The sequence below is a fragment of the Boleophthalmus pectinirostris genome, unplaced genomic scaffold (genome assembly GCF_026225935.1).
Source record: "Boleophthalmus pectinirostris isolate CB_2022bp ecotype Guang Dong unplaced genomic scaffold, ASM2622593v1 HiC_scaffold_13, whole genome shotgun sequence".
NCBI classification, from domain to species: domain Eukaryota; kingdom Metazoa; phylum Chordata; class Actinopteri; order Gobiiformes; family Gobiidae; genus Boleophthalmus; species Boleophthalmus pectinirostris.
Window position 1 is genome coordinate 4,987,259 of NW_026571036.1, and position 19,970 is coordinate 5,007,228.

A 19,970-nucleotide genomic window follows, 5' to 3' on the forward strand; every position below is an offset into this window, starting at 1 on the left:
TTTCAGCAAATATAACATTTTCAAAACAATTAAAGGTAACGCGGCGATATAAATATGTTTTGTTTTAGCAGTTTATACCTCAAAAAAGTCAAATCCCCCCTCTTTAAATCTTCTCTAATAATGATAATAATGGTAGAAACTGTATCTCTCTGAATGTGACAACAGCTGACCTTAACACCGGCTTTAGACCTGGTTAAGACCTGGTTTTAGTCCTGGTTTAGACCTGGTTAAGACCTGGTTTTAGTCCTGGTTTTAGACCTGGTTTTAGTCCTGGTTTAGACCTGGTTAGACCTGGTTTTAGTCCTGGTTTAGACCTGGTTAAGACCTGGTTTTAGTCCTGGTTTAGACCTGGTTAAGACCTGGTTTTAGTCCTGGTTTAGACCTGGTTAAGACCTGGTTTAGTCCTGGTTTAGACCTGGTTAAGACCTGGTTTTAGTCCTGGTTTAGACCTGGTTTTAGTCCTGGTTTAGACCTGGTTAAGACCTGGTTTTAGTCCTGGTTTAGACCTGGTTAAGACCTGGTTTTAGTCCTGGTTTAGACCTGGTTTTAGTCCTGGTTTAGACCTGGTTAAGACCTGGTTTTAGTCCTGGTTAAGACCTGGTTTTAGTCCTAGTTTAGACCTGGTTAAGACCTGGTTTAGTCCTGGTTTAGACCTGGTTAAGACCTGGTTTAATCCTGGTTTAGACCTGGTTAAGACCTGGTTTTAGTCCTGGTTTAGACCTGGTTTTAGTCCTGATTTTAGTCCTGGTTTAGACCTGGTTAAGACCTGGTTTTAGTCCTGGTTTAGACTTGGGTTCAGTCCTGGTTCAATCCTGATTTAGACCTGGTTTAGTGTCCGGCAATGAGTGGAATTACACAAAAAAAACAAACAAAAACAATATAGCCCAAAATGTGAAATCAGGAAAATACCGCCGTGTAATCCATTTATTTCAACAAAGTAACTGTAACCGAATACAGTTACTCATAATTTTGTACTCTGATTACGTAAATCTGTTACTCCCCCACACTGGTCACAGGAAACACACAAAACCATGAAAAAAAGTGCCACTTATAGTCCGAAAATTACGGTAGTTTCAACTCAGATCTCTCCTTTTTAAAATCTTCTCTAATAGTAATAATGGTAGAAACTGTATCTCTCTGAATGTGACAACAGCTGACCTTAACACCGCCGCTTCTCCACATCTTAAAAGCGCACACCCCCACCTCTTCCATCTCTCTTTCTCTCTCACTTTCTCTGTGTTTTTTTGGCCTCCTCCCTCCTTCTTCTCTCTGTCCTTTCTCTCTTTGTACGTGTGAATGGTTTTAGTCCTGTTTAGTTAGACCTGGTTTAGACCTGGTTAAGACCTGGTTTTAGTCCTGGTTTAGTCCTGGTTTAGACCTGGTTTAGTCCTGGTTTAAACCTGGTTTAGTCCTGGTTTAGACCTGGTTAAGACCTGGTTTTAGTCCTGGTATAGACCTGGTTAAGACCTGGTTTTAGTCCTGTTTAGACCTGGTTTAGACCTGGTTTTAGTCCTGTTTAGACCTGGTTTAGACCTGGTTTTAGTCCTGGTTTAGACCTGGTTAAGACCTGGTTTTAGTCCTGGTTTAGACCTGGTTAAGACCTGGTTTAGTCCTGGTTTAGACCTGTTAAGTTTTAGTCCTGGTTTAGACCTGGTTTTAGTCCTGGTTTAGACCTGGTTTAGACCTGGTTTAGTCCTGGTTTAGACCTGGTTTTAGTCCTGGTTTAGACCTGGTTAAGACCTGGTTTTAGTCCTGGTTTAGACCTGGTTAAGACCTGGTTTTAGTCCTGGTTTAGACCTGGTTTAAGACCTGGTTTTAATCCTGGTTTTAGACCTGGTTAAGACCTGGTTTTAGTCCTGGTTTAGACCTGGTTAAGACCTGGTTTTAGTCCTGGTTTAGACCTGGTTAAGACCTGGTTTTAGTCCTGGTTTAGACCTGGTTAAGACCTGGTTTTAGTCCTGGTTTAGACCTGGTTAAGACCTGGTTTTAGTCCTGGTTTAGACCTGGTTTTAGTCCTGGTTTAGACCTGGTTAAGACCTGGTTTTAGTCCTGGTTTAGACCTGGTTTAAGTCCTGGTTTAGTCCTGGTTTAGACCTGGTTAAGACCTGGTTTTAGTCCTGTTTTAGACCTGTTTTAGACCTGGTTTTAGTCCTGGTTTACCTGTTTAGACCTGGTTTAGTCCTGGTTTAGACCTGGTTAAGACCTGGTTTTAGTCCTGGTTTAGACCTGGTTAAGACCTGGTTTTAGTCCTGGTTTAGACCTGGTTAAGACCTGGTTTTAGTCCTGGTTTAGACCTGGTTTAGTCCTGGTTTAGACCTGGTTAAGACCTGGTTTTAGTCCTGGTTTAGACCTGGTTAAGACCTGGTTTAGTCCTGGTTTAGACCTGGTTAAGACCTGGTTTTAGTCCTGGTTTAGACCTGGTTAAGACCTGGTTTAGTCCTGGTTTAGACCTGGTTAAGACCTGGTTTTAGTCCTGGTTTAGACCTGGTTAAGACCTGGTTTTAGTCCTGGTTTAGACCTGGTTAAGACCTGGTTTTAGTCCTGGTTTAGACTTGGGTTCAGTCCTGATTTAGACCTGGTTTAGTGTCCGGCAATGAGTGTAATTACCAAAAAAAAAACAAAACAAAAAACAATAGCCCAAAATGTGAAATCAGGAAAATACCGCCGTGTAATCCATTTATTTCAACAAAGTAACTGTAACCGAATACAGTTACTCATAATTTGTACTGATTACGTAAATCTGTTACTCCACCACACTGGTCACAGGAAACACACTAAAACCATGAAAAAAGTGCCACTTATAGTCCGAAAATTACGGTAGTTTCAACTCAAATCTCTCCTTTTTAAAATCTAAAATAGTAATAATGGTAGAAACTGTATCTCTCTGAATGTGACAACAGCTGACCTTAACACCGGCGCTTCTCCACATCTTAAAAGCGCACACCCCCACCTCTTCCATCTCTCTTTCTCTCTCACTTTCTCTGTGTTTTTTTGGCCTCCTCCCTCCTTCTTGTCTCTGTCCTTTCTCTCTTTGTACGTGTGAATGGAGGGCCGTGGCTGGAGCGAGTCTTCCAGCTGTGCCCGGACGTCGCCCGCAGTCGCGGCCCCGTCTCGTCTTACGCCGCGCTCTATAGACCCACCTGGGCCCCGCTGCTCTCTGCTTTCACCTGTCGCGCCCCCGTCCGATCCCGTCGCCTTTGTCTTTGTAACCCCCCCGCGCCAACAAAAGAACGCTGGGTGTGACTGGATAACTTCTTAAACGCGAGCAGGCGGACAGCGTTTCGTTAATTCGATTACAAGGCGACAATGCGCGTGGAGCATCAAAGCGGGACAAGCGTTCTATTTACCGCTTAACCGTAGAAGTTTGTAAGGTTTAAGGAAAGTGTCGGAGGAGAATAGTTTATTGTGACGCGGCTGGATGGAGCTCGTCTCTAAGGAGATGGTGTTTTTATCCGACGGTGTTTGGTATTTATCCGTTTGTGAGCCGCTGTAGTCCGTCTGAGCTTTGTTTTACATTTGTGCTTTCTGTAATGTCATGTTATTGTCTATTAAGGTACGGTAGACACTTGTACATAATTCACACCGGGAAGGATCGTCCGAAAAAGTGAGCATCAAACTACTACTTGTTTTCCCAGTGGGATGAGTCTATTGACAAAGTCGATCTTTTCAAGTCTTTTGAACCATATCGCTTTTGTTTCTGGTTCTGATATTGTCATATTTTAGTTTTGGGATTCGGACATCGTAATTGTGTGGTTGTTGGATGTTCTAACAGTGGGAAATGGGCTTTGGAAGTTTGCGAACTCCATAAATGCAAAAGTGAATCAGATGTGTGTGACTCAAACCTCTGTTCAAACTGTTTCTCTTCCCAACGGAATTGAAAAATAGTGAAAGGTGAAGGCGACGGGCAGGACTGATCCACAGGAAGAACCAAAAAGGAAACATTTGACTGACTAAATCATCCTGAGTTTGCAGTGAACATTTTGTATGTGGAGCGACAACAAAGCAGGACCCCGTTGGTTAATCAAGAGGAGCAGAAGACAAACAGACTGAGCTGCACTTTCTTGTTCTTGTGGTTTTACATCAACATCACGTCTTGGTCTCTTTGCAGTGGAAGGTGTTTCTTGGTGAACAGTTGGTGTCTTTCACTTTGGCGTTGACTTTTTAATTCAACCAAGGTTGAGCGAAGGATCGGGATTTTGCTTTGTTGTCGCTCCACATACAAAATGTTCGCTGCAAACTCGGGATGATTTAGGCAGCCAAAGGTTTCATTTTTGGTCCTTCCTGAAATCAAAAGCTCGGCTTTGACAATAGACGCGTCCCACTGGGAAATCAAACATGGCGGTTTGGTGCTCACTTTTTGGAGGATTCCTTCTCTGTATCCATTGTGCGATGACCAGAAGTCTGAAATTCGGCATGCATGTATTCCTTCATTATTTAAGAAATAAGACCATATTTAATAATTCTTTTTTGAAAACAGGTTCCAGAGTAGAGAAATCTGAGAACGCCGGCGTTGTGTTGTCATGTGGACAAACAAACCACAGCTTTTGGAAAATGATGATGTCGCGACCCCGCCATGTTTGTTTGTTGCGGCATAGGAAGGATTACATGACACTCGGGATTAATTATTCAGTCAAAGGTTTCCTTTTTCATCCTTCCTGTGGATCAACACTGCCCATCACCTTCACCTTTCATTATTTTTCAATTCCGTTGGGAAGAGAAACAGTTTGAACGGAGGTTTGAGTCACACACATCTGATTCCCTTTTGCATTTATGGAGTTCGCAAACCAGTTTCTCGAGCCGTTTTCCGCTTGTTAGGATCCAACAACCACACTTAATTAACAATGTCCGAATCCCAAAACTAAAACATGACAATATCAGAACTTAAAAGGACGACTGAAAATAATTATTGAAAATCTGACAATGACGTGTGTGGTATGGCTCTGAGACAGCGCCACATACAGGTGTGTGTATTGTAACCTGACACGTGTGTGGATGCAAATTTTTTGAACCCACAAAGAAACAATCCTGGAGCATTGTCGTGTGGACGCAGGCGAGGTTTAAAACAACAGGATTTAAGTATTGAAATTGGCAACACAAATGACAGACTCATATGAAGCTCGTTCTTCTTTCTGATTGGATCATCGTCTTAAGAACCAAAACACCAAATTATAACATATGAAGTATAACAGTGTGGACAAAGTTTGTGTAATTAAGAATAAATCAGCATTAGAATTGTTCTCAGTAGAAGTTCTGTTTTGACCTGGTGTATCTGAGGACACGGCGAGGTCGAGTTTATTGAAATGTAAATGTAAATGTTACATAAGGCTCCTTTAAAACGTATCTGAAAGGACCATTCATTTTGGCATAATGTGGAAAATTGGAAGCACATAAATAAGATTCTCTGTATTTGGAGCCGTGTAAACAAATCTATAAATTGTTGGACATTATACACAGGAAGTCAGGAGAGTGGACCCTGTTTTCACTCTCAGCAGCACAGCCACGCGACACGGAGCCAGAGAGACGAGAGCCTGACATGCACGCGTCACCTGCTCGCACACCACCAGCGCCAGATACAAAAACTAAACAAAACAACAACCTGTCCTCACGAAAACAAGGAAAACTACGTTCATTTTTCACTTCATTTTATTTGTTCTTTTACACGAGAATCTACAACAGGTGTCAAACATAAGGCCCGGGGGCCAGATCCGGCCCTCCAAGACCTTTAATGTGGCCCTTGGGTGATTTTCTACTAAAATATTTTAAATGTTGAATTTGAATTTTTCTTAAAGTTTCAGGTTGTTTTTAATATTATAATATTATAATAAGAAAGAGTTCATCAATTAAAAAAGATTTCTGTAATAGATTTGTGTTTCTCTGCACAAATATTTGAACTGATTGTTATTTTTGGGGTTTATATGACATGAGTTTTCTGATCCGGCCCCTTTGGGATCAAAGTCGGTTGGATACGACCCCCGGTCCAAAATGAGTTTGACACCCCTGATCTACAATTCTTTGACCTCAAGTCTGAGTCAAGTCCCAAGTCAAATACAGGCGAGTCCAGGTCCTTGTCTCGAGTCACTGGTCCATAAGTCCAAGTCAAGTCCAAGTCGTCCGCTTTGAGCTTCAAGTCATTTCAAGTCTTTAAACTAAAGTACCAAATATAGCTTAGATTTTTGCAATTTATATGAATTTTAAACTAAATTGTACTAAAAAAAAAATCAGAGTATATTTATATATGAGTATTTATAGAGGATATAAGAGTTTTAGAAATTAATTTAGTTATTTTTCTCCTTTTTAAATGTTTTGACAAGATCTTAGAGTGAATCGTTACCGTCAGAACAGAAAGAATTCAGATTTAAAAGTGCCTCTCAAGTCACAGGCCTCAAGTCCAAGTCCAAGTCTAGTTTATGATCAGGTTTTTTTCAGTATTCCAGGTTCAGTTTCCCGAATAAGCCAGTATCCTAGTTAAGAGAAACCAGGATACTGTAGCTGGTAAATTCCGATAGTACCTGGGAGACTGTGGCATGTAAACGCAGTATCCGGATACTGCAACATAAAGTTGAGTCACATGTGTCCAAAAGACAAACACTTTTCAGTCTTTTCATCACAACAGAAGCCAAAATAAATAAAGTGACCAACATAAATAAAGTGAAATAATGAACTAAACCTGCACACGTCTGATATTAAACCAGGACTAAACCAAGACTAAACCAGGTCTAAACCAGGTCTAAAACAGGTTTTAAACCAGAAGTAAACCAGAATTAAACCAGGACTAAATAAGGTCTAAAAGAGGTCTTAAACCAGAATGAACCAGGTCTAAAACCAGGACTAAACCAGTACTAAACCAGGTCTAAACTACGTCTAAACCAGGTCTAAAAGCAGGTCTAAACCAGGACTAAACTGTGTCTGAAAACCAGGACTAACCGGGTCTAAACCAGTACTAAAACCAGAACTAAAACCAGCACTGAACCAGGTGTAAAACCTGGTCTAAACCAGCACTAAATCAGGTCTAAACGAGAACTAAAACCAAAACTAAATCCAGAACTAAAACCAGGACTAAACCAAGTCTAAAATCAGGTCTAAACCAGGTCTAAAACCAGGACAAAACCAGGTCTAAACCAGGAATAAAACCAGGACTAAAACCAGGACTAAACCAAGTCTGAACCAGGTCTAAACCAGGTCTAAAACCAGGTCTAAAACCAGGTCTAAAACCAGGTCTAAACCAGGACTAAACCAAGTCTAAAACCAGGTCTAAACCAGAACTAAACCAGGAATAAAACCAGGACTAAAACCAAGACAAAACCAAGTCTAAAACCAGGACTAAACCAGGAATAAAACCAGGACTAAACCAGATCTAAACCAGGACTAAACCAGGATTAAAACCAGGACTAAACCAGGTCTAAACCAGGACTAAACCAGGATTAAAACCAAGGCTAAACCAGGTCTAAACCAAGCCTAAATGAGAACTAAAACCAGGACTAAACCAGGAATAAAAACAGGACTAAACCAGACTAAACCAGGACTAAACCAGTAAAACCAGGACTAAACAAGCCAGGTCTAAACCAGGACTAAACCAGGAATAAAACCAGGACTAAAACCAAGACAAAACCAAGTCTAAAACCAGGACTAAACCAGGAATATTACCAGGTCTAAACCAGATCTAAACCAGGACTAAACCAGGATTAAAACCAGGACTAAACCAGGTCTAAACCAAGCCTAAATGAGAACTAAAACCAGGACTAAACCAGGATTAAAACCAGGTCTAAATCATGCCGTCACGTTTTGAAGACTGTAAAAATCTCGTACAGGAGCAAACTAGAATAAAAACGCGATTTGGGACTTAAAATTTGCCCTAAAGAAGCAAACTTGCCAACTAAACTCTCAGTCACAAGAGTCAACAAACCCAGAGAGGTACACGCGCGCCTCCTTCGCCTTCCCCCTCCCCCGCCACCTCCTCCTCCACACGCACACGACCCCGGCGAGATATCCATCTGTCAGCGGGAAGTTCAAGTAGTGACCGGAGCACTTCCTCGGCCCGACTTCCTCCCCCCCCCCCCAAGAGTAAACAAGAGCCGAGTGTGGTGCCAAAGGGCTGTCACCGCTCCACAGACGCGGCTTGTTTGGAGGAAGCTTCGGATGACGGGGGTTTGTGGAGGATGCGCTACAAAACAACTTTCTTATTTTAGACGTGAGAATTCCAGACATGTCAGGGTTGGGTTTTTTGTTTTTTTTGGTCAGGTTTAGTTGTAGTTCGCTTGGTATTTTGGTGTTAAAGTGTTTTTTTTTTAATCAATCAATAGAACAGTTAATCAAAATCACTTTATTTGTCCTTGTGGGACAAGTTTAAACACATAGAGTTTTTATTATTGTTGTATTTTACTGCTCAAACAGAAGACTCAGTGCAGATCCAGATTTGTCCGGGTCTAAACCAGATCTAAACCAGGACTAAAATCAGGTCTAAAATCAAGATTAAATCTAAGATTATACCAGGACTAAACCAGGACTAAACCAGGTCTAAACCAAGACTAAAATCAGGTCTAAAATCAGGATTAAATCTAAGATTACACCAGGACTAAACCAGATCTAAACCAGGTCTAAACCAAGACTAAAATCAGGAATAAAACCAGGACTAACCAGGACTAAACCAGATCTAAACCAGGTCTAAACCAAGACTAAAATCAGGAATAAAACCAGGACTAACCAGGTCTAAACCAGATCTAAGTCAGGACTAAACCAAGTCTAAACCAAGACTAAAATCCGATCTAAACCAGGACTAAAATTAGGACTAAAATCAGGACTAAAACCAGGACTAAACCAGGAATAAATCAGGACTAAAATCAAGAATAAACCAGGAGTAGAACCAGGACTAAACCAGGACTAGAACCAGGACTAAACCAGGTCTAAACTAGGACTAAAATAAGAATTAAAACCAGGACTAAACCAGGCTAAATCTAGGTCTAAACCAGGACTTAAACCAGGACTGAACCAGGACTAAACCAGTTCTAAACCAGGATTAAAACCAGGACTAAAACCAGGACTAAAATCAGGTCTAAACCAGATCTAAACCAGGTCTAAAACCAGGACTAAAATCAAGACTAAATCAGGACTAAAACCAGGACTAAACCAGGTCTAAACTAGGACTAAAATAAGAATTAAAACCAGGACTAAACCAGGCTAAATCTAGATCTGAACTACGTCTAAACCAGGACTAAAATCAGGACTAAACCAGGTCTAAACCAGATCTAAACCAGGACTAAATCAGTGGTGGGATGTTCAGAAACTTTCACGTTGCTCAATAAACAATTTGAACTGAACTAACCTTTCCTCGTTTAGTGATTTTATCAGTTTCAGAGTCTCAAAATCAGCTGAAAAATCATCTGAAATCAACCCGTTCCCTGGCATTTTCTTTTTTTTCTTTCTTTGACGGCACCTGACCCACATTCTGACACCTCTTTTCAGCTTTATCTCGGGAAAACTTCCTCTGCGAAACTTCAAATACAAACTCAGGAGAAAAAAAACAAAACCCTGGTCTGATCTCGGTGCGTAAATAACCTCGAGTATCCAGCTCCTGACTCTATCTCTCCTCCTATCTCCTCCTTTTGTCCGACTCGAGGTGTCCCTTTTCCTAAAGTGGCCGGCTCAATGAAAAGCGTGGAAAAGCGCGCAGCAGGTATAATCCCGCGCTATCGGGTAATCAAAGCGCTCGCACAGGGCGGAGGCGACGGGACGAGCAGATAAAAACACTTCAGAAGCTGCGGAGGCTCGTCGACCGAGACGCGACTTCTGATTTAATTCACAGAGTTTGTGTTGAAAGGTTAAAAATGACACGAAACGGACGATTGTGAGATTTAAGACAGGATTAAACCAGGATTAAACCAGGACTAAACCAGGACTAAACCAGGAATTAAACCAGGTCTAAATCAGGACTAAACCAGGACTAAATAAAAACCAGGACTAAACCAGGACTACACCGGGACTAAACCAGAATTAAACCAGGACTAAACCAGGACTAAATCAGGACTAAACCAGGTCAAAATCAGGACTAAACCAGGACTAAACCAGGACTAAATCAGGACTAAACCAGGACTAAACCAGGACTAAACCAGGACTAAACCAGGTCCAAACCAGGTCTACACCAGTACTACACCGGGACTAAATCAGGACTAAACCAGGACTAAACCAGGACTAAATCAGGACTAAACCAGGACTAAACCAGAATTAAACCAGGACTAAACCAGGTCTAAACCAGGTCTAAACCTGGTCCAATCCAGGACTAAACCAGGACTAAAACAAGACTAAACCAGGACTAAAACAGGTCTAAACCAGGACTAAAACAGGTCTAAACCAGGACTAAACTGGGTCTAAACCAGGTCTAAACCAGGACTAAAACCAGGACTAAACCAGGTCTAAACCTGGTCCAATCCAGGACTAAACCAGGACTAAAACAGGACTAAACCAGGACTAAAACAGGTCTAAACCAGGACTTTACCAGGTCTAAACCAGGTCTAAACCAGGACTAAAGCAGGACTAAAACCAGGACTAACTCAGGTCTAAACCTGGTCCAAACCAGGACTAAAACAGGACTAAACCAGGACTAAAACAGGTCTAAACCAAGTCTAAAACCAGGACTAAATCTGGTCTAAACCAGGACTAAACCAGGTCTAAACCAGGTCTAAACCAGGTCTAAACCAGGACTAAACCAGGTCTAAACCAGGTCTAAACCAGGACTAAACCAGGTCTAAACCAGGACTAAACAAAAAATAAAACCAGGACTAAATCAGGTCTAAACCAGGACTGCATCGTGCCGTTACTTAAAAAGTCAAAGTCTGACAAATCACTAAAGTAAAAAAGTATTTGGGATTATTTCTACTCAAGTAAAAGTAACTTAGAGTCTGAACTGTTGGGACATAACATCTGATTTCTAAATATGCACAAAAATGAGAAAAAAAATAAGTCAAAACTGAAGAAGCGCTGCAGGAAACACAAATGTTCAAATCATCTCAAACTGTCCACGTAAACCTTTTGTCACTTTGTCATTCTGCTCGTCCACGGCTCCTCCGCGACCCCAGTTACCAGAAACTTTATTCCACGCTGTTGCTCAAGAGCACAAAGGCACGTCCCTGCAGCTTTTCACTCTCACACGGCTTTAGCTCGGAGCTCACACCTCCACCTGCGACTACAACTCTGCTGCCCTCTGCTGACGTCGAAACAGAGGGGATTTTGTTAACTTTTTGCAACTTTCTACCATATTTCAATGCTCCTTCGTCAAAAACATGTCTCAGGAGGTTTTACGTTGTCGTCCGTGCATGTTTGAGCGATCTAGCGATCTCTTTCGGGCATTATTCGAGCTCTGTTTACAGTTAGGAGTAGGATTCTCAGCGCACAAGCCGACATCGCCCCTGCTCCTGCACAACTGCTCTTCATAAATGCACAAAAACCTGATACACTAAACCAGGTCTAAAACAGGACTTTAAACCAGGTCTAAACAGGATTTAACCAGGTCTACAAATCAGGACTAAACCAGGACTAAACCAGAACTAAAACCAGGTCTAAACCAGGACTAAACCAGAACTAAAACCAGGATTAAACCAGGACTAAACGAGAACTAAAACCAAGACTAAACCAGGACTAAAACCAGGATTTAAACCAGGTCTAAAACCAGGACTAAACCAGGTCTAAAACAGGATTTAACCAGGTCTAAACTAGGACTAAACCAAGACTAAACCAGGTCTAAAACAGGATTTAACCAGGTCTACAAATCAGGACTAAACCAGGACTAAAACAGGATTTAACCAGAACTAAAACCAGGATTAAACCAGGACTAAACAAGAACTAAAACCAAGACTAAACCAGGACTAAAACAGGATTTAACCAGGTCTACAAATTAGGACTAAACCAGGACTAAACCAGAACTAAAACCAGGTCTAAACCAGGACTAACCAGGACTAAACGAGAACTAAAACCAAGACTAAACCAGGACTAAACAGGACTAAACGAGAACTAAAACCAGGACTAAAACGAGAACTAAAACCAGGACTAAACCAAGTCTAAAATCAGGTCTAAACCAGGTCTAAACCAGCACTAAACCAGGAGTAAACCAGGACTAAACCAGGCCTAAATGAGAACTAAACCAGGACTAAACCAAGTCTAAAATCAGGTCTAAACCAGGTCTAAAACCAGGTCTAAACCAGGACTAAACCAGGACTAAAACCAGGATTAAACCAGGACTAAACCAGCACTAAACCAGGACTAAACGAGAACTAAACCAGGACTAAACCAAGTCTAAAATCAGGTCTAAACCAGGTCTAAACAAGAACTAAAACCAGGGCTAAACGAGAACTAAAACCAGGACTAAACGAGAACTAAAACCAGGACTAAACCAAGTCTAAAATCAGGTCTAAACCAGGTCTAAAACCAGGTCTAAACCAGGACTAAACCAGGACTAAACGAGAACTAAAACCAGGACTAAACCAGAACTAAAACCAAGTTTAAAAATCAGGTCTAAACCAGAACTAAACCAGGACTAAACCAGGACTAAAACCAGGATTAAACCAGGACTAAACCAGCACTAAACCAGGACTAAATGAGAACTAAACCAGGACTAAACCAAGTCTAAAATCAGGTCTAAACCAGGTCTAAACCAGGTCTAAAACCAGGACTAAACGAGAACTAAAACCAGGACTAAACCAAGTCTAAAATCAGGTCTAAAACCAGGACTAAACCAGGACTAAACGAGAACTAAAACCAGGAAAAAGTTCAAACTGATTGTGTTATTAGTTTCTTTTTTCAGACCAAGAGTTTGTTTTCATACCTGACAGTTTCGACTGCTCACTCGCGTCTTCCTCAGAGTCACGTGATGTTTCTGTGACGTGTCGCTCAGCTGATTTAAACAGGTTTTGGTCTGTCTTCCTACCGGCGGAGGCAGGACGACTTCCTCAGGACAGTAACCCCGGTGTGTGAGAGTAAAAAAGCTCAAACATCATCGGGACAGAGGAAAACAAACTCCGTCGCTGGATAAAAGAGGCAGTCGATGTTTTTTTTTACTGTCACACACCTGCGATACTGTCCTGAGGAAGTCGGACTGCAGGTGGCGCTGTCCTCTGGTAGGAAGACAGCGCCAAAACCTGTTTAAATCAGCTGAGCGACACGTCACAGAAACATCACGTGACTCTGAGGAAGACGCGAGTGAGCAGTCGAAACTGTCAGGTATGAAAACAAACTATTGATCTGAAAAAAGAACCTAATAACACAATCAGTTTGAACTTTTTCCTGGTTTTAGTTCTCGTTTAGTCCTGGTTTTAGTCCTGGTTTTAGACCTGATTTTAGACTTGGCTTAGTCCTGGTTTTAGTTCTCGTTTAGTCCTGGTTTAGACCTGGTTTTAGACCTGATTTTAGACTTGGTTTAGTCCTGGTTTTAGTTCTCGTTTAGTCCTGGTTTTAGTTCTCGTTTAGCCCTGGTTTTAGTTCTTGTTTAGACCTGGTTTAGACCTGATTTTAGACTTGGTTTAGTCCTGGTTTAGTCCTGGTTTAGTCCTGGTTTAATCCTGGTTTTAGTTCAGGTATGAAAACAAACTCTTGGTCTGAAAAAAGAACCTAACATAATTCCATAAACTTCCTCAGACAAAGAAGGCGCAGTACAACCTACAACTGCCTAATCTTTCGTTTTCTTTTTGGTCTTTTTTTACAGAACAGACCTCCTCCTCTCAGGACAAACCCAGCGGCAAACGTGGGCACAGCGTCTCCGAGATCCTGCGCCGAGACGACCCGCCCAAACACAGAGCGTCGCACCGGAGACTCCCGGAGGGTCCCTTGTCCCGACCGGACGCGGCGCTCTTCCCGTTGTGTCCCCGCGTCCTCTACCCCATCCAGCCCCTCACCCGGACGCCCCACTACCCCGCCGCCCTGCCCGTCTGCACGCCCCCGCCTCCCCCACCTCCTCCTCCTCCTCCCAAGAAACCCGCCCTGGCTCCCGCGCCGTTCCCGTACAACTCCATCCACGAGCACCTCCTCCCCGTCCGACAGTCTTACGTCATTCCGCACTACTCGCTCCTACCTCAGATTTACCCTTTGTACAACGAAAGATTGAAACCGAACCTAGCATTACCGCAAAACGTGCTTCCTTACGACAGCTACGCGCCGTTCTTGCATTCGCTGAGAAACAAGGAACTGTGCAAGCAATCCCACCCCAAAGACGGCAAACACCTCAAGTGCTACCTCAAGAGCGAAACGAGTAGTTCGCTGGCTTCTCCGGTTTCCAGTGCGCTGGCAGTGCCGTCGTTGACCGCGGGGGGCGCGGGGGCTGAACCGAGGCGGGGCGAGGAGGCGGAGGGGGAGCTGAGGAGGAGCAGAGCCCACATAGGAGGACAGGCGCTGGGCTACAAGACGCTGTCCTACCCCCTGACCCGGCAGAACGGGAAGATCCGCTACGAGTGCAACGTGTGTGGGAAGGTCTTCGGGCAGCTCTCCAACCTGAAGGTAAGACGTCAGACTTTAATTTAGACTTCAGAGACCTGCCCAAGACATGACCATACCAACTTTATTTATAAACCACTAAGTTTTCCAAGTGAAAAGTGTAACATAAAGTGCATTAGAATAGGTTTAGACCTTGTTTAGTCCTGGATTAGACCTGGTTTAGACCCACTTCAACCTGGATTGAAGCAAGACAATCTAAAAAAAAACCTAAACAAACATTTAACACTCACACTCTCCTCGGGGTCACATAGACCCAAAGACATTTTATTCCCCTTCCTGCTCTCTTGGGTTGGGTCAATCAGAACCAAAAATTTATTTTCTCACCTGGCGAGAATTTATTATGAAAATACATTTTTGGGAGAGCGTGAGGTTAATGTGGTCTAAGACAATGGCCCAAAACTTGGACTAAACCAGTACTGAACCAGGACTAAACCAGGTCTAAAAAGGACTGTGTGAGAAACTAAGAAAGGACTCACAACTAAACTGGACTAAATCATAACTAAACCAGGATTACAGCAGGTCCTAACAAGTATGACTGTCGCAATAACTGCAAAAATTAATCACCACGGTACTAAGAGGGCCACTGCGGTGCATGTTGGGCCACCGCGATCACCGCACGTGACCAACATGACCCGACCCAGAGTCCTGCATGGGTCCATTTTTAGAGACCTGCACTCGCCCGGACCCGTAAACATTTCACCTGTTACTGCCCGTGATAACCCAGGACTAACCCAGGACTAACCCAGGACTAACCCAGGACTAACCCAGGACTAACCCAGGACTAAGGTGTGCCCGTAGACTGTTTGGTGACCCCAGGGGATTTAAGTGTGGCTATTGCCCAATCGCGCTTTGCGGACACCTGCTCCTTGTGCTCGTGATAGGGGCTCTTTAAGTCCGCGGGTACCTGACCTCCTGCAGGACTCTGACCCGACCTGGCGCAGGACTCTGACCCGACCTGGCGCAGGACTCTGACCCGACCTGGTGCAGGACTCTGACCCGACCTGGCGCAGGACTCTGACCCGACCTGGCGCAGGACTCTGACCCGAGCTGGCGCAGGACTCTGACCCGACCTGGCGCAGGACTCTGACCCGAGTTGGCGCAGGACTCTGACCCGACCTGGCGCAGGACTCTGACCCGACCTGGCGCAGGACTCTGACCCGAGCTGGCGCAGGACTCTGACCCGACCTGACCGACGCAGGACTCTGACCCGACCTGGCGCAGGACTCTGACCTGGCGCAGGACTCTGACCGACCTGGCGCAGGACTCTGACCCGACCTGGCGCACTCTGGACTCTGACCCGACCGCAGGACTCTGACCCGACCTGGCGCAGGACTCTGACCCGACCTGGCGCAGGACTCTGACCCGACCTCCTGACCCGACTCTGACCCGACCTGGCGCAGGACTCTGACCCGACCTGGCGCAGGACTCTGACCCGACCGGACTCTGACCCGCGCAGGACTCTGACCGACCTGGCGCAGGACTCTGACCCGACCTGAGGACTCTGACCCGACCTGGCGCAGGACTCTGACCCGACCTGGCGCAGGACTCTGACCCGACCTGGCGCAGGACTGACTGACTCTGACCCGACCTGGCGCGGGACTCTGACCCGACGCAGGACTCTGACCCGACCTGGCGCAGGACTCTGACCCGAGTTGGCGCGGGACTCTGACCCGACCTGGCGCAGGACTCTGACCCGACCTGGCGCAGGACTCTGACCCGACCTGGCGCAGGACTCTGACCCGAGCTCTGACCCGCGCAGGACTCTGACCCGACCTGGCGCAGGACTCTGACCCGACCTGGCGCAGGACTCTGACCCGACCTGCGCAGGACTCTGACCGAGACTCTGACCCGAGTGGCGCAGGACTCTGACCCGACCTGGCGCAGGACTCTGAGCCGACCTGGCGCAGGACTCTGACCCGACCTCCTGCAGGACTCTGACCCGACCTGGCGCAGGACTCTGACCCGACCTGGCGCAGGACTCTGACCGACGGCGCAGGACTCTGACCCGACCTGCAGGACTCTGACCCGACTCTGACCCGCCTGGCGCAGGACTCTGACCCGACCTGGCGCAGGACTCTGACCCGACACTCTGACCCGACAGGACTCTGACCCGACCTGTCTGACCCGAGCTTCTGACCCGACCTGCGCAGGACTCTGACCCGACCTGGCGCAGGACTCTGACCCGACCTCCTGCAGGACTCTGACCCGACCTGGCGCAGGACTCTGACCCGACCTGGCGCAGGACTCTGACCCGAGCTGCCACAGTGAGAGCTGGAGAGATGCAGCGGCACTTGTTCCAAAGCCAAATGTTACTTCTCTCCCGTTACACACACAATATCCACACCACAACCAAGGTACATGTGCATCTGCAACAACAAGACAAGGCAAGTTTATCTGTACAGCACAATTCGTACACAAAGTAATTCAAAGTGCTTTACAGAATAAGAAATACATTAAAATCATAATCAAAACATATGAAAATATAAATAATCATGAAGATTAAAATTAAAAAAGAGAGACATAAATTGGAGAGAAGAGTGCGGAATGAAAACCTTTCAGTTATATGCACAGTGCAACAACAAGCGCATCATCGGAGAGTTTTCAGAGCCGCTGGAAATATTATAACTCCACGGCAGGACGGGTGCAGGAGGGGGGAGCGATACCATCACATACCTCGCTGTTGAGCTGCTCTACCGCACCGCAGGAGAAATTCCCTAACCACGACAGCCCTAATCACAAAACACATCACCAACACCGCCTTCTGCCACCTCCAGAACATCGCTCGCCTCTGCCCACAGTCTGCTCAAACCCACAGCCACGCTTCTGTCACCTCCAGCCTCCGCCTCCTCCACCTCCTCCTTTAAAATCGACTCTAAAACCGGGAGCCAATAGAGAGAGGCTAGAATATTTGAGACGCTCTTGTGTTTCCGGGTTCCAGTTAAAAGTCGAGTCGCTGAGTTTTGAATTTGCTGCGAACGGCGAAGTGCGTTTTGGCTGACGCCGACATAAAGCGCATTGCAATAATCCGGTGCGGTGGTCACAGATGCTTGCGTGACACAGAAAAGCTTCGCACACTCGATAAGGTCTAAGTATAAGTCTGATAAGATCTGAAGATGAATCAAAGGCAGCGAGCTTTGGTTTCAGTGACTCGTGCTCAAACCAATACTGGCCTAGCTCCGTTCAATCTCCAACATCTCGTATGAGTGTTCGTATTTGTTCTGTCCTCTTCTGTCTTCCTCTTTGATCATAATCGAGCTCAACATCAACAACGGCTGCCCACCCCAAGCGTCCAAAAGTCAATTTCTTATTCAATTTTCCAATAGACTTTCTGTAAAAATTTTAAAAAGTATAGTTAGAGCCACAGACCGGTTTTATGTCTGACAATATTTTGCGGACTGGGAGCTGCAGCGTTTAGTCCTGGTTTAGTTCTGGTTAAATCCTGTTTTAGTCCTGGTTTAGACCCGGATTAGACATGGTTTAGTCCTGGTTTAGACCTGGTTTAGACCCGGTTAAGACCTGGTTTAAGACCTGGTTTTAGTTCTGGTTTTAGTCATGGTTTAGACTTGGTTTAGTCCTGGTTTTAGTTCTGCTTTAGACCTGGTTTAGTCCTGGTTTATACCTGAGTTTAGACCTGGATTTAGTTCTGGTTTTAGTCTTGGTTTAGACCTGGTTTTAGTTCTGTTTTTTTAGTCTTGGTTTAGACCTGGTTTTAGTTCTGGTTTTAGTCTTGGTTTAGACTTGGTTTAGTCCTGGTTTTGACCTGCTTTTAGTCCTGGTTTAGACCTAGTTTTAGTCCTGGTTTAGACCTAGTTTAGTCCTGCTTTAGTTCTGGTTTATGCTACATGACTAATGAGCACAAGACCTATAATTTTATTTTAAGTCTCTGAAAAGTTATGAAAGCAGTGAAAGCATTTTGCCAAATCTTGCATTTTAAATCTGCTTTTTGGCTTAAAACTACCACATTATGCCTTTGTACTCTTAAGTTTTTAGGAAAAATTAATAGAAATTTGTACTTTTGAAATGGGAGTGGGCTTTAAAGTGGGCAGGAGCGCCTGTTCTTGTATTTTTGTACTTCTTTTCTCCACAAACTGCCGCTATAATAAATATTTATCAAATGTACTATCTCACCAAACCAAGCGGTAATTAGAAAAACTTGAGAACTGTACCGATCAATACTTCCATGCAGATTAGTTGAGTGAGTGAGTGATTGGAGTGTTTGTGGTCGTGCTGTGTGCAGGTTCATCTCCGGGTGCACAGTGGAGAGAGACCGTTCACCTGTCAGACCTGCTCCAAGACGTTCACTCAGCTGGCCCACCTGCAGAAGCACTACCTGGTCCACACCGGAGAGAAGCCGCACCAGTGCAAGGTACTCACCCTGAACTGTCTCTGCTACAGCCGCATCAGAGCAAACGCAGCCGCAATAAACCTGGAATAATCTGCACCCACGCCGTAAAACACATGGGTTTCATATTTACACATACAGAGATCATTATTTTATCATTTGGATTTTAAATCACAGCATTCAAACTGATTTAGTCCTGGGTTCCACCTGGTGTAGACCTGGTTTAGTCCTGGTTTAAACTTGGTTTAGTCCTGGTTTAGACCTGGCTTAGACCTACTTTACTCCTGGATTAGACCTGATTTAGTCCTGGGTTAGACCTGAGTTAGACTTTAAGACCTAGTTTAAACCTAGTTTAGACCTGGGTTAGACCTGGTTTAGACCTGGGTTAGGCTTGGTTTAGAGCTGCGTCAGACCTTTGGACCAAATTTAGACCTGGTTTAGACCTGGTTTAAACCTTTAGACCTGGTTTAGCCCTGGCTTAGCCCTGGGTTAGACCTGGTTTAGACCTTTAGACCTTTAGACCTGGTTTAGTCCTGATTTAGACCTAGTTTAGACCTGGTTTAGACTTGTTTCTCCAGTGTAGATCTCGCTGCAGGCTTCACTACACTGAATGGAGTAAACCACATTGCTTTGTTGTGAAAAGAGATCTGAACTGTGTGAAGCGTGTTTGAGTGTCAAGAAAAGCGCTTTAACAAATGTTATGTATTAAATATTATTATTATTAAAACATAAAATTGTTTGTATTGTGTCCAGACTCACATTAAATCGTTCTGTTTGCTGTTGTTTTCGTCAGGTTTGTCACAAACGCTTCAGCAGCACCAGTAACCTGAAGACCCATCAGAGACTACACTCGGGCGAGCGGCCGTACCAGTGCAAACAGTGCCCCGCCCGCTTCACACAGTTTGTCCATCTCAAACTGCACCGGCGCCTGCACACGGGAGAGCGCCCCCACCAGTGCCCACGCTGCCACTGCGCCTACCTTCACTACTGCAGCCTCCAGCTACACCTACAGGTAATCAGCCACACAGACCAAAAAAGACCTCCAAACTTTCTTTCTGCTGCTCGATTATCGTTTTCAGCTGTAGATTTCATGACTTGCAGTTTGTAATCTGCAAAATCTGATTTTGTTTTCAGGTGCATTTGTGTTCAGTCTTCT

The 19,970-nt window shown here is 44.6% G+C and overlaps 1 protein-coding gene across 1 annotated transcript in view; it reads left to right on the forward strand.

The window, feature by feature from the left end:
- prdm1c (PR domain containing 1c, with ZNF domain) overlaps positions 1-19,970 on the forward strand; it is a 59,326-nt gene that overhangs the window by 34,934 nt on the left and 4,422 nt on the right. The window contains exons 5-7 of the mRNA XM_055149758.1: positions 13,612-14,475; positions 18,710-18,838; positions 19,608-19,826. Coding sequence (XP_055005733.1) covers positions 13,612-14,475; positions 18,710-18,838; positions 19,608-19,826 — 1,212 coding nt within the window. The remainder of the gene's footprint in view (positions 1-13,611; positions 14,476-18,709; positions 18,839-19,607; positions 19,827-19,970) is intronic.